At 49.6% G+C, this 13,770-nt stretch overlaps 6 protein-coding genes across 6 annotated transcripts; 4 read left to right on the top strand and 2 right to left on the bottom strand.

Annotated features, from left to right (window-relative positions):
• Positions 1–188: 188 nt before the first annotated feature.
• On the top strand, positions 189–1,454 carry LTR84_005439 (uncharacterized protein; the record flags this gene model as incomplete). The annotated part of the gene is made up of 4 exons (XM_064849008.1): positions 189–327; positions 410–1,086; positions 1,137–1,242; positions 1,309–1,454. The coding sequence occupies 4 exons, from the start codon at positions 189–191 to the stop codon at positions 1,452–1,454; spliced, it is 1,068 nt and encodes a 355-aa protein (XP_064704222.1).
• Positions 1,455–1,917: 463 nt separating this feature from the next.
• LTR84_005438 (uncharacterized protein) lies at positions 1,918–2,260 on the bottom strand (the record flags this gene model as incomplete). Its single annotated transcript, XM_064849007.1, has 2 exons — positions 1,918–2,156; positions 2,242–2,260. 2 exons carry the CDS (start codon positions 2,258–2,260, stop codon positions 1,918–1,920), a joined length of 258 nt encoding a protein of 85 aa, XP_064704221.1.
• Positions 2,261–3,166: 906 nt separating this feature from the next.
• LTR84_005437 (uncharacterized protein) lies at positions 3,167–4,146 on the top strand (the record flags this gene model as incomplete). The annotated part of the gene is made up of 2 exons (XM_064849006.1): positions 3,167–3,861; positions 3,960–4,146. The coding sequence occupies 2 exons, from the start codon at positions 3,167–3,169 to the stop codon at positions 4,144–4,146; spliced, it is 882 nt and encodes a 293-aa protein (XP_064704220.1).
• A 1,222-nt stretch (positions 4,147–5,368) lies between these two features.
• Positions 5,369–6,249, top strand: LTR84_005436 (uncharacterized protein; the record flags this gene model as incomplete). Its single annotated transcript, XM_064849005.1, has 2 exons — positions 5,369–5,439; positions 5,493–6,249. 2 exons carry the CDS (start codon positions 5,369–5,371, stop codon positions 6,247–6,249), a joined length of 828 nt encoding a protein of 275 aa, XP_064704219.1.
• Positions 6,250–6,268: 19 nt separating this feature from the next.
• Positions 6,269–7,252, bottom strand: BCP1 (Mss4p nuclear export; the record flags this gene model as incomplete). The annotated part of the gene is made up of 3 exons (XM_064849004.1): positions 6,269–6,823; positions 6,877–7,113; positions 7,172–7,252. The coding sequence occupies 3 exons, from the start codon at positions 7,250–7,252 to the stop codon at positions 6,269–6,271; spliced, it is 873 nt and encodes a 290-aa protein (XP_064704218.1).
• Positions 7,253–7,670: 418 nt separating this feature from the next.
• GUA1 (GMP synthase (glutamine-hydrolyzing)) lies at positions 7,671–9,314 on the top strand (the record flags this gene model as incomplete). The annotated part of the gene is made up of 1 exon (XM_064849003.1): positions 7,671–9,314. The coding sequence occupies one exon, from the start codon at positions 7,671–7,673 to the stop codon at positions 9,312–9,314; it is 1,644 nt and encodes a 547-aa protein (XP_064704217.1).
• Between the last annotated feature and the right edge of the window lie 4,456 nt (positions 9,315–13,770).

The raw sequence follows: 13,770 nt of genomic DNA, 5'->3' as shown, positions 1-13,770 counted from the left end.
ATGCCTCATTTCCCATACCCAGTGCATGGTAGTTATATTTACAGATGTGCTTAGTATCTCAACCCTGGTGTACCGTGGCCAAACCTGAGCTGACGACCGAGCACATCAAGCGTGCAGGCCAATCTATGGTAACAGTGTTCACTCAGTTTATTCTATCGTACGAAGCATAAACCATCCTCAAAACACAAATGCGTGCCGCTCTATTCTATGGTAAGGAGGACATCCAAGTCAAAGATGTGCCTGATCCGACAGACTCGTGCGACAAAATCCTAGTTGACATCGAATGGTGTGGGTTATGTGGCTCTGATCTTCATCTATTTCAGCATGGTACGTGTCATTCATTATAGCCATCATGCGCCATAGCAGGATATATTCATGCATATATACTGACCTCCATCACTGAAATCAGGCCCAGAAGTCTTCGGAGATCTGACCAAACACGGCGAAGAGCTGCCGTATGCTCTTGGCCACGAGTTCTGCGGCCGCGTGAACTCAGCACCACCGGGCTCAGGATTCAAGCATGGCGACCCGGTGATGATCGACCCCAGGCTTCCATGCGGACAATGCATCGAATGCAAAAGTGGCAAGGACTACGGATGCCCCAAGCAAGGCGGCATCGGCTACAATCACAGTGGCGGCCTCGCGGAGAAAGTCACTGTACCAGCCAGAAACCTCCACCGGCTGCCGGAAACCGTGCCCCTCGAGTTCGCAGCGTTGATTGAGCCGTTCGCTGTTGTCATGCACGCGATCCGAAAGCTAAATATCTCTGACTGGACAGAACAAGACGTCTTGGTTCTCGGAGGAGGTCCTATCGGCTTCGCTTTGGTGATTGCGCTACGCAGCTACAAGCCACGGAAAATCATTGTGTCAGAGCCGACGGCTGTTCGAAGAGAGAAGATTGCCCAGTTCGTGGATCTGGTAGTGGACCCTCTCGAGCGGAATGTGCCAGCGGCTTGCCGACAGCTCTGCGCCGGCGGGGTCGATGTCGTGTTCGACTGTGCGGGCTCGGCTCCCGGGCTGGTTGATGGTCTGGATGCCTTGAAGTGCGAGGGCAAATACATGAATATCGCTATGCACGAAAAGCCGGTAAGTGAATTCTGTCTGCGTCTCAAGATATGACTAAGATATCAACCTAGATGACCTTGTCCGCTCTACCGCTCGCGTTAAAACATGTCACCATCATATTTTCAGCGGTCTATAACGCAACCGACATGGACGAAACCATCAAATTGTTTGCACAAGGTAAGCGCAGAAAGCTCACCGTTGTTTTTGACTGACATAAACGCTTAACTGACAATCAACTGTCAGGCACTTTTCACGGCTACGAGGGAATGGTCACCAAGAGGATGCTCGTGGATGATGTTGTGAAGGAAGGGTTCAAGGAGCTTATCGAGCATAAGGACGACCATATCAAAATCCTGATCACCCCGAAAGCTCATCTGATTGAGGGCTAGTTTGACAATTATGCTTCGAGGGCCGAGCGGACTCATCCACTTAAGATGAATTGTGATGCTTAGTAGTCTCTAACGCAGAGTTGAGAAGTCTGCCATGGACTCTGGCGACTATTGCAAGGGAAAACCAATTCGTATCATTCGCAATGTAATCATTCAATGCACAGAAGCCATATCATCAAGTCTCATCATTTCTCACTGGCACATATGCTACGAAGTACCTCCGTAGATATCAGGACTCAGCAATTTTCATCAGGACACACGTCGCAAAATTCTCAATGCACAACAATCCCCTTGTGCAAGAATGAAGCATCAAACCTCGAAATCAAAAAGAAGTACGTCATCGGTAAACATAGTCCCAATGACCTTCAGGATTCTGTACACAAAATATCAATGATTAGCAACGTCGTGACATGGCAAAAATACTAACTATCTTTCTTCCCCTTCTTTCGCTGAACAATGTCACTTACTCATCATGAGCCGGATGCGTCATGTAGGCTTGCAAAGCTTCCCGGTCCGCCAATGTGAGGACGACACCCCAGTCGTAGCCATGAACGTACGGAGGCGTGGAAGCCTTGGTGAGTTCAAGTGCGGGCCCGACTTCAACGGCGACGAGGCCAGGGATTTGACCCAACATTCCTTTTGCCGCGTGGACCAGTGTGGTGCCGTCGTCCGCGGTCGTACTCTCTTTTGCTTTGAAAAGCGCTTTTACAATTCAGCGAAGATGTGGTTAGATAGAGAATTGTATGTGAACCGCATAGCAATGGACATCATGTATCCTTTGGCATACCTAAGTGATAGACTGTCATTTTGGATCAAGCCCACGCGGTACGCGGTTGCTTGTTCGGGAGTTGAGGAGAAAGTGAAAGTGTAACTGCATAGACACGTACAAATACTTCGTCAGATGGCTACTTATCATTCCCAGGATCAAATACTGCGGCAGAAGACACCTGCTATCCATGCAGGAGTCTGCGAGATGCAGTAACTAGTACGGCTATGTTTACACAAAGTCCACCAAAGAGCTAAAGCCGAGCAGAAGGTTCACCCTTGGCCTTACTCAGCCTTGCTCTTCTTACCCCATATCGGCAATTCTTCTTTGGAGCCTCGCTTTTGGGGGTAGGACAGATCAGCTTGATCCCATATCGCGTCCGTGGCATGCCTAAGTACGGACACCCTGTTTCAGCGATAGTAGAGTTCTTTCAGGTTGCCCCGATGCCGTCGAACAGTTCGATTGATCCGGCAATAACGACGGAGTTAAGTCCAAGGAGGTTGTGGCCACTATTCAGAGCCGTAACCTTGGTGGGAAGCTTCACGAGAAGCACAGACATAGGCAGGTTGAGCAAAACCTTGGATCTTCTAACATAAAGCATCCTCTCCACGAGCAACATCTAAGGCTTCCTGCCGAGTCTTTCGTGTTATTCATCACGTTGGTCCTTGATCTACTCACAACGCTCTCCTTGACAGGAACCACCGTACAACATGTAGATTTTGGTCCTCAGATTTTGTCGCGCAGCCGGCAAGTATACCATTCCAAAAAGGTGCCTCGGAGACTTCCCGGAGACTTTTTGATGTCCAATTATCTATATCCATCCACCTTATACATCAATTCAATATCCCTAAATTTCCTAAGCATTCGTTTTTCGGTAGCACCTTGACATTTCATATCAAACTAGTGTGTATTGAACTCTATATTTAACTTATTTCTTTCTTATCCAATGTCACTAGAGCTCTTCGTCCTCCCCTCATCCGGAGGGCTCTACCCCCGCCGCGTTCTCATCTACCTGTCCGAGAAAGGTCTCCTCTCCCTCCCAAACCTAACCATAACAACCACATCCGGTCCATCCCACAGCGCACTAGGCAAGCTTCCAGGCAGCGTCCCGCAACTCCGCCTCACCACTCCTTTGGGCGAGGTCTCCCATATCCTAGAATCCATCCCCATAATCAACCACCTAGAGGACCTCTGCGACGTCGCCCAAACTACCGCTTCTTCACCATTCATCAAGAAAAATGGTGAAAGCAAGGAAGAAGAAGACGATTCGGTCTGGCGGAAAAGAACTAGATCGATGAGAGGCGATACTCCTGGCCAGCGTGCCCGTACCAGGGAAATCACGGCCCTGGCTGACGAAGCAACCACGCACTTCAGCACCGCCTGCCGCTTCGGCTCCGCGATGTTCGCGTTGCTCGCTCCGCGCACGAACGGCGACTACGCGGCTACTCAAGCGGCACTCGTAGCCTGCCGTAGATGTCTCGTACAAATCAATGCTTTTTACGACGACGACTTACGGTTTGCAGAATCAATCGGAAAGTCGGATGGCAGTGAGCTAGATGGAGAGGTGCTAGTCGGCGATTGCTTGGTTTTTGCGCTGCTGCAGTTCGCTATCTGCTTGTATGGTGTGAATTTGGCGGACGGGTTGGTGGGGTTAGAGCGTTTCTATCTTGTCATGGAGAAGAGGGAGAGTGTGGCAGTAGAGGGGAGGACATTCCCGTGTGAGCTGAGGATGCTTGCAGGGCGGTGGGTGAGAGAGACTCGGGGGTTACCAGGGAGGGTGGCAGAGGGATGGAGGGTCGCGTGGCTGTATTTGGTGGTGTTGGGGAATGTGCTGGGGCATTCAGTGAAGGAGTGGTTTGGGTCGAAGTAGACATTTACACAGGTGGCTGGAAGCAAACTTGTGATGATATCGAAACCGTTGAGTAAAGGGTATTGGACAAACTGTACCTACACAGGAGTAAACTGTTGGAACAGCATGAAAGAATCTGTCCCAGCACCGAACTTGATCAATGTCAGTCCAAACCTATCCCAGAGGACCCGACGACGTTGCAGGATTGTTGGCGAGGTTGCGGACCGCTGGCCCATGGGACGCCGTCAATCCGCCAAAGAGTCGCCATATTGTGTCGCTGTGTTGTTTTTGACTTGACGACCGCCCGACCTCGATAGTCGGGATGAAACTGATATCAATCGTCACCTCTCAACGAGACCGACCGATCGGGATCAATCACAAACCGCTAAAGAACGTGGTTGCAAATTTGAGGTCAGGTTAAGGTAAGCCTGAGGGTTGATAAGTACCAAAACTGGCGGGGACCCCGGGGGCTAAGTTGTGGGCCTCTATTTGGGAACTCACGACTTTGCTCACCCTGCTCAAGGACGCTTCAGGACCCGCCAAACCGAGCTCAGGACCGCACAGCCACAGCTCAAAACTGCTCACCTAGTCATGGCTCAGGTGAAATGGCGGCACTCCAGGGTGTGTCATAATTCGCGGAACACCCGATAATTAGCCGATTTATGATACACATTTATATGCATCAACTACCAATCCTGACCCTTTACGCGTTTCCCACCCGTTTTTACTAGTAGCTCACAACGCCTAGGCATATCAGATATTCTCCGACGTATCTCTCGCATGGTGATATTCCGCCAAACCTCCTGAGCGATTTTTACGAGGGCCTCATAACTCATTGAATTGACACCAGCATTTGATGCAGTCTTTGCTTTAGGATATTCCATGCGGCCCTTACTGAGGGTTTTAGTTCTTATGGAGCGAATAACTGCACTAGTAGAAGATTTAGTACGGCGGATGATTGCAGTGGAGTACAGGGGCTCTAGTAGCAACATAGTGTCTACCCCACTACTAGCGTACTCGGCATACTTTCCCCAAGTAAAAACTTGCTCCGCATCACGACGCGGGCCGCAACCCACTCTCTCTCGCGAGCGTACCTAGCGAGGCTGCATGGCCAAATTCCGCACAAAGTTCGAGTTAAGGCCATAGTATGCGCAAGCTATGACTTGGAACCAAACTCAAGAGTCATAAAGAACGGCCATGGACTCCAATCACCCCTTCTCAGCTTAGTGTCCAACATAGCAGCTTTGTTGCGAACTCACCCTCCTCACAAGCATCTCAGTGCTCATGCAGATTCTCGAGATGGATACAGCTATAGATCTGTCTGATGCCTCCAAGGCGTTGGATCTTGCGAATATTCGTTTCCAGTTGATGTGAGCTGACAGCTACTCCGTCACGATCTGTGCATATGCTAATCTCGTGCCAGTCGACTCGAAGACACCATTACCTTCCACCTTATTGAACGTGTACAGTTTCCGCTTAATGCCGCCATCTACGACACGAACGCTCTTGCGATTCCGCAGGTGAATCCCGCCCTACCGGAAAATCTATCACTCGCCGACTATCTCTTGGCTGAAACCGAGCGAATACATTCCTTAGTTCGGCGATACGATGCGCCCGACGAATATCCTTTCTTTCCCGAGGTCTTGCTTCGACCTAGGCTGCAACCCATTAAATATCCCAAGATCCTCCATGAGAACGATGTCAATGTGAATGCGATCATCAAGGAGAAATACATCAAGGAAGTTCTGCCCGAGGCATGTCGGAATTTTGACCGACCAGACCGCGGAGAGACCAAGGAGAACTACGGCAGCGCCGCCACCTGTGATGTTGCCTGTCTGCAGGCCTTGAGTCGCAGAATTCATTTTGGCAAGTTCGTCGCGGAGAGCAAGTTCCAGACCGAAACTGAGCGATTTATCAAGCTCATCAAAGCCGAGGATCGTGCTGGAATTGATGCTGCAATCACCAACGAGAAGGTCGAACTGCAAGTTCTCGAACGATTGAGACTCAAGGCCAAGACTTACGGCAAAGACCCATCATCTCAAACCAAACCCAATGGTGGAGATGAGAAGATCAACATTGAAGCGGTGGTGAAGATGTATGCTCAGGTGGTCATCCCACTGACCAAGGTGGTGGAGGTTGAATACCTTATGCAAAGATTGAAGGGCACTCAATGGGAGTGAGACCATGTATATGTTCTGCTCATGCCTGAGGTTGGAGGTATTGAGACACATTCTGGATAGCCTCCTTGAACTTGTCGTTGGAAATGAGGATGGCATGTCCTTGTGGTTTAATCCCCAGCTCTTGGAACGCTCTCTTCGAGTCTGAATGGCCGTCATCTTGTTTGATGGAATAATCGAAACCCCCAGAGCAGATGGCATGTCGTTGCAAGACCTCATCCTCTGGGTGGAAGTACATGGTCTCGAAAGTACCACCTGCACCCTTGGATTTCTTCTTGGGACGGTCGTCCTCAGCATCCAGCTTGGAGGGTACTTCGGAATATGTTTTGGAGAGGATAAGATAATGCGAAAAGTTATAAGGCTCTTTATCCTGGATGGCCCATTCCATTTCTTCAATCAACATGGTATACATAGGAGGCACCACCTCGGAAGGTACGTTGATGAGACGTTCGGTCAGGATCAAGCCAATGGGAGGGATTGGAGACTGGGACAACAATTGCACCAGAAGAGCCAGCTGGGGGTTCGACGAGGCTTTGGAATGGATGTACTGGGTTATTTTTCCGACAAAAGCCTTGTCCTATAGACACATTTATGAGTGTTGGTGGCATATCGTAGTATATGCAGACTTACTTGATGTTCCTGTAGATTGAGGATAGAAAGAAAAGCATATGCATCTGTCTCATTACCATCCACCTTGACTGTAGATCCCAGCGTGGGTTGAGACAAAATCAAGTCAGTCAAAGCTGACAATTCGAACAATTGTCCATCAGTGTCGAACAATTGTTGTAGCAGAGTCTTTATGCCGTGGAAATCGAACTCGGGTTGAGGATCAAACCATTCGAAGTCGACATTGAGAACGTCGAAGTCCTGGACCGAGTCAGGTCGACTGGGAAGCACGCTCACGCTTTTACTGGAGAAGGCATACCTCATCGTCGCCACTGTCATCGTCCACCTTGCTCGGGGTAATCGTGTCACCCAGATCTTGCTTCCTCTTACTGGCAGGCATGTTGACTGGGGCGCAGAAGGAGAGATTGATCGGGACTTCGGTCAAGAGTTGGACTGGTGATATCTTTGTGTGGAAGGGCAAAGATCTAGGGCAAATGTACCAGTAGACTGTAAAAAATGACTGAGGTGATGGATCATTCAATTGTCCCTAGAAAGAGATCTCTGGATTCAGCGGTGGCTTCTCTCACCGAACTTTTTTCTTGGGCGACTTTCCCTCGTCGTATGCGGGGGAAGGAGCGACCCACCAACACATTTTCTGGCGGCAGGTGCTGCCCCTCGTTGGTCGTCCCGTTCCTGCATTTGCCCTGCACTTTTTTATTTTTTTCCTGGTCGCGGTCCATTGATCCCTCTTCCCCTTCCCCTTGGGATACCATCCCCAGTGTCCCTATCCTGCCCTGCATCTACGAATACACCTAATCATGGCCGTCAATGGTGATATCGATGGCGCTGCCGTCAATGTCCCCGCCGCCACATTCGACACTATCCTTGTCCTCGACTTCGGCTCTCAATATTCCCATCTTATCACGCGACGCCTGCGTGAACTCAATGTCTACTCCGAGATGCTGCCGTGCACTCAGAAAATTGCAGATTTGCACTTTAAACCCAAGGGAATAATCCTCTCTGGTAGTCCATATTCGGTCTACGAAGAGGGTTCACCACATGTCGATCCCGCCGCACTTGACCTCGGGGTCCCCATCCTTGGAATATGTTACGGTCTGCAAGAGATGGCCTGGCAATTTGGCAAGGGCGTTGCTGCTGGTGACAAGAAAGAATACGGTCACGCCAACCTGAAGATTGAGAGACATGTGGGCAAGGAGGAGCACATCGATCGTCTCTTTGAGGGCATCGAAGATGACATTGAAGTCTGGATGAGTCATGGAGACAAATTATCCAACCTACCCGATGGGTTCAGACCGATCGCAAGCACCCCTAATGCACCATGGGCTGGTGTCGCCAGCATTGACAAGCCTTACTTTGGCATTCAGTTTCATCCTGAAGTTACTCACACCCCCAGAGGCACACAAGTCTTGGGCAATTTTGCGGTCAAGATTTGCAACGCCAGACAGGACTGGACCATGGAGAAATTCGTCGACCAGGAGATCGAACGCATTCGGGCCATTGTAGGACCTAAAGGTCAAGTCATTGGCGCGGTGAGTGGTGGGGTCGACTCGACCGTTGCTGCAAAACTCATGAATGAGGCCATTGGAGATCGGTTCCATGCAGTCCTTGTTGATAATGGCGTGCTTAGACTGGATGAGGCCATCACTGTGAAGAAGACTCTGACCGAACATCTTGGCATCAACCTGACAGTCATTGATGCCACAGAGCTCTTCCTGGGCAAGCTCAAAGGCGTGTCAGATCCCGAGACGAAGCGCAAAATCATCGGCAATACTTTCATTGAAATCTTCCAAGACACTGCCAAAAAGATTGCCAAGGAAGCAGCAGATTCTCCACGAGCTGGAGATATCGAGTTCCTGCTTCAAGGCACATTGTACCCGGATGTTATCGAGAGTATATCGTTCAAAGGCCCATCAGCTACCATCAAAACCCATCACAACGTTGGTGGGCTACTCGAGGGCATGCATCTCAAATTGATTGAGCCCCTAAGAGAGCTGTTCAAGGATGAAGTCCGAGCATTGGGAACAAATCTCGGCATTCCAGAAGAATTGGTGTGGAGACATCCATTTCCCGGACCAGGTCTGGCTATTCGAATTATCGGAGAGGTCAACGAAGCACAGCTCAAAATTGCTCGACAGGCCGACAAGATTTTCATCGACGAGATCATCGCTGCTGGACTGTATCGAAAAATCTCCCAGGCCTTTGCAGCAGTGCTACCAGAGAACGTGCGCGTGGTAGGTGTCATGGGAGACAAGCGCGTCCATGCTCAGATGGTTGTCCTTCGTGCTGTGGAAACTACAGATTTCATGACCGCTGATTGGTTTCCATTCGACGGTGAGTTCCTCAAAAGAGTGAGCAGGAGGATCGTCAATGAGGTTGACGGTGTCTGCCGTGTCGTCTATGATGTCACTAGCAAGCCTCCCGGTACCATTGAGATGGAATAGATACACACCTTTTAGAATTCTGCAACAGTCAGCACTAGTGGTAGACTAGCTGGTTCTCGTTTCTCCTACTTTAGAACTAGGCAATTCGGCGTATAGTGGCTTGATCTGGGGCGTAGAAGGAGTCGCTGCTGTGAGGAAGTCAACGGGTCAGTGGGTGGGCATATGATTCTGATTGATACCTACGATGCGATGATAGATTATGCAGAGCTCTGTACTGTGAAGGAACCATGCAAATATGAAATTGATCAAATTTTGTTCCCTGGCAAGCTTTTCAATGCTATGCGATGCACTCCACACTAACTCAGCAGGCGCTCCCAGGCTTCATCCCCGCCAAGGCACAGCCTTGCGAGCCAATGTTCACATCAAACTTCCACCACGACTGAAAGTCTCTTGCATACACGACAGATATCCATATCACACTCTGATCATTCGTCTCCCGACAAATACATGTATGCAGGTGCAAGTTGAGTTTTGGTTTTCTGCCAAGACTGGATATGGCAACGCACCGCCCTCTTAGTCCCTATCTGTACTGCTACAGCCCCGGTTCTCCTCCGCCATGAGATTCCTTCAGTCATAGGTATCATCGTCCGGATGAGGCGCGGTCCTAAGGAAGTGCGTGATCGCTGGAGCTTTGGGGTTTGGTGCCGAAATGTACTCCGTGGCACGGAATTTGGAAGGTGTCATCGTGAGCGCAGCGGGACTCAGATATCCTTCTGCAGTAGATCTGGACTCGAGGTCGGAGGACGTTCTTGATCTTGATGATGGCCCGAGTGAGGAGCCACCGCCACTTCTGCATCTGCCGGTATTGTTCTTGAATCCTGGAGGGATTTCGAACTGAGGGCTGAATATAAGATTCCCTGGCATGCGTTCCGTCGAGTAGGATGGTATGTAGTTTCATGAGAGATTTCTTAGGCTCTCCGTAGCTCGAGTCCTTCTAACACCATCTGATGCCTCGAGTTCCACGGTAGAAGGACAGCGAGACATCTGTGGACGTTCAGGAACATCGTTTTGTATTCCTTTGAAGCTTGACGGCCTATCATACTATTGTTGCGGCCTATCTTGACGGCCTACCATGCTCTGCAACACCTTGACGTATAGGTATACTCTGAGTGTAAGTATCAAGAAGTCTCGGCATAATCAGTGGTAGGCCTCTGTATAGGCCGCTCCGTAGGCCGCTCACGATACTCACCTACGCCCTGATATGGCGGACTCCAGCAAGTCTCTTGGTCATTGTACAGTTGATAATTCGAGCGGTCTACTGGTCCTTCATTGGAAGAACGTTTAAAGAAGAGTACGTACCATTAACGAAGAGTACCTCTCAGAGAAAACTCTGCCTGCGAAGAAATTGCCGCCGCATCACACTGCTGCATTCTTAGCGTCTGCGCACAAGCGGGAGAAAGTGGCCCTAATAGCATTCGATATAGTTCTGAAGTATGCACGTTAGATATGTCATGATGCAATCAAATGTAATCGAAGTAAATAGTTCTCAATTTACAACGCACTCGTGCGCAGTATCGAATTTTCAGAGCTTAATGAATGACCTGCAGATTGCCCGTGGAAGGCTCAACGAGTGAAGGGATTTTTCCCCATCAGCCAGCTGGATGGAAAGACAGCCCCCCAGCCAAGCAATCAGCAGTTTGAACTTTTGGGTTCATCAAGAATCACCTGATTTCCAGCTGTTATACCCAGCCTCAAATATCCGTCCACCATGTCATTGCACATATTGCTTGCTTCACTGGCCTCAAGGTTGAGACGAATCGAGCCGAGAAAATGTTTATCCCACGTTGTTTCAGAAACGAACACCGTTTCTGTCGAAAGCCAACCATGTCGATTGCTTTTCGATGAAAGTGCGAATCAGCAAATGTGTAGAGTTGGTCTGTCGTCATCTTCCAACACCTCCGCCTCGAATGCCCTCATCATTCCGGTCGTGATAGAACGCCGTACACCATGAGAATTCAAATCCCTCACTAAGATAAACAAGACAGTGCGCGCCAGTGACCTACCTACCTAATGGATGATATGATGATCGCAAATAATTCCAAAAAATGCCAATAATGGCATACTTTAGTCAGTAAATCGCTGGCATTCACATATTCCGATATGTGAATGCCAGGGATTTAGTCAAAAAGTACACGATTACAGAATGTTAACAAACAAAAAAGAAAAGCCTCGCGCCAAATGCTTGTCTCGAGGAAGCTGCATCCCTGACACTCTCTGAGGTACTCCCAACGATGATAGTCTTGACAAAGGAGTGAAATCAAGGAACTATGCAGAAACAGCATTATCGATGAAATTGCACCAGACGGAATTTTCTGATGGAATTTCATCGATAATCTTGGAGTACACTCAAAGGGTCGCAGTTCCTGGGAACGGTCGGCCTCAATCTTCCAAACTTCGTCCACTTGTCGTGATCATGGATATATCGCATGTCGATGATAGGCTAGATGTTTTATGAACCTTTCGGATATGTCGTTGAAGGGTGTCGAGTCGTGTGAAACCAGTATGCCCACTGCAGAGACTCCATCGGCAGCTCGGGGTTGGGCAGGGATAGTATATTACGGCCTGGTCGTGCTGAACATGAACAGTCTTCATGTGTCGGCCGAGGTCTTTACGATACTGGAATCTCCTGCCGCACTCGGCCTGGGCACATTTAAAACGAGGGTTGTGGCGTCTTTGGTGTGCTGTCAGCTGGTGTTTCTTCTCGAAAGCCCTTGGAGGATTGCACTGTTGGCAACAATGCATGTTGTCTGTCCGAGACACGGGTGAGCCACTTGAGCTCGAAGCTATCGCCTCGTTGTTGAGTGAGTCGTGGGGAAGAGCAGAGCCCTGGACTTCCGTTTCGACAATGCTGGCTCGCCAAGGAAAGGCTATTGGCCACGCATAACCTGGGCCATATTGGGATGATGCATTCCAATGGCCTTCCGATCCCTGTAGTGATTTATCGATGTGGGGAGTAGGTTCTAGTGGCTGTAGGAATTCTGGCTCTGGTTGTGCTGATATCAACATAGAGAGTTTATCGAGTTCATAAAGGTCGGGGTCGTCTAGCACTGGTAGATCCCAATTGCCGACAAAGTCGTAATCTTCTTCTGAAGACCACAAAAGTGACGGATCGATGAAGTTTGTTCCAAGATTGAGACCGTTTACATTGGTCGCGAACCCATCTTGATCGATGGGGAGACTCGCGAGGAGCTGCCGCCTCCCCGCGAGTGGGTGGGAATGTTAATAGGAGAATCAGTCAGGAGGGTGTTTCTGAGGAGCAACCAAAGGTGGTGAAGGCTTCCACACAACCAGCAGGCTGAACTTCTATTTCAGTGGTACATGTTCAGCATGGAGTGTGATTGCATTCTGAATTGTTTTTCGATCATGAAATGGAAATTAGAGTAGAAGTTTGGGAAGGCTGCTGACTTGGAGCAGGCACTGGAGGGGGTTTTGAAGATTGACATGGAAAGATGCCCAGCGAAGCGGCCTACCATGCTTTGGGACGGCCCATTCAGCTCAGCTCTTATAGAACCTACCTTTTGGGCGGCCTACCATCGGGCGGCCTACTACCGTGATCAGGATACATTTGGGTACGAGGTGTGCAGTGCCCCAAAATAGTGCAGGGAATGCTTGCACTAGCCTAATATGCTTAGGAGCGGCCTGTCATTCACGTGATGTGTAGAAACCTGGGTTTACTGCTGACTCACCTTCCAATGTTCAAAACTCGAGAAACCCTGCAGTTCCGATCCATATCACCACAACATTTTCCAAGGCATGGAGGACCCTGTTCTTCATGCCTGAATGTTTATGACGACTTATCGTTGCAATGATCGAGGGACCTCCAACATGGAAGCTGTGGACATGACGGTCACTTGGAAGAATGACCTCTCACTGCTCAAGATGTTCAGAAGAGCCAGCTGCTCCTAGCCCAGAGAGCCCAGGTCGTATCATTCTAATCGTTATCACCAGGAACAACTTCAACGAGGTACAGAGATAGGGTTTTCTTATCCAAGTCAATTCTCAGCCCACTTACCAATTTGATCATTGCCTAGCACGTTGCATTGCTGGCTGACGACACCAGGCTCGCATCTTGCGTGCTCTTGCCATGTGGTCCGTGCACACCACCAAAGAACCAATCATGTCCCTTGCCTTGTCTGTGCCATATCAGATTCTGTCCACACTTCCCTAATGTTCGACTAATTCTGATCGCACACGACATATATTCGCCGCCCCTCCGAACCTAGAATGATTAACATATCCGCAATAATCTCTGGTGCTTCATCACTCATCCAGTCAAAGAGCAACCTCGTGCTTGCATGACGCGAATAGGGCTTGTTCCTCGCCTAGCATTGTCGGGTTCACTCCAACGTCAAACATCTCCCTCCGGCTTCTATAGCCGTTTATGGCCTACGGTATGTGGGGAAGACTCTCCGATGTCCGGGGATGATTCGAATCACGACAATCCGGGCCACCGCCA

Source organism: Exophiala bonariae (assembly GCF_035927105.1).
Source record: "Exophiala bonariae strain CCFEE 5792 chromosome Unknown scaffold_20, whole genome shotgun sequence".
Lineage (NCBI taxonomy): Eukaryota > Fungi > Ascomycota > Eurotiomycetes > Chaetothyriales > Herpotrichiellaceae > Exophiala > Exophiala bonariae.
The sequence above is the reverse complement of the archived record's forward strand: the minus strand, read 5'-3'. Positions and strand labels throughout refer to the sequence as shown.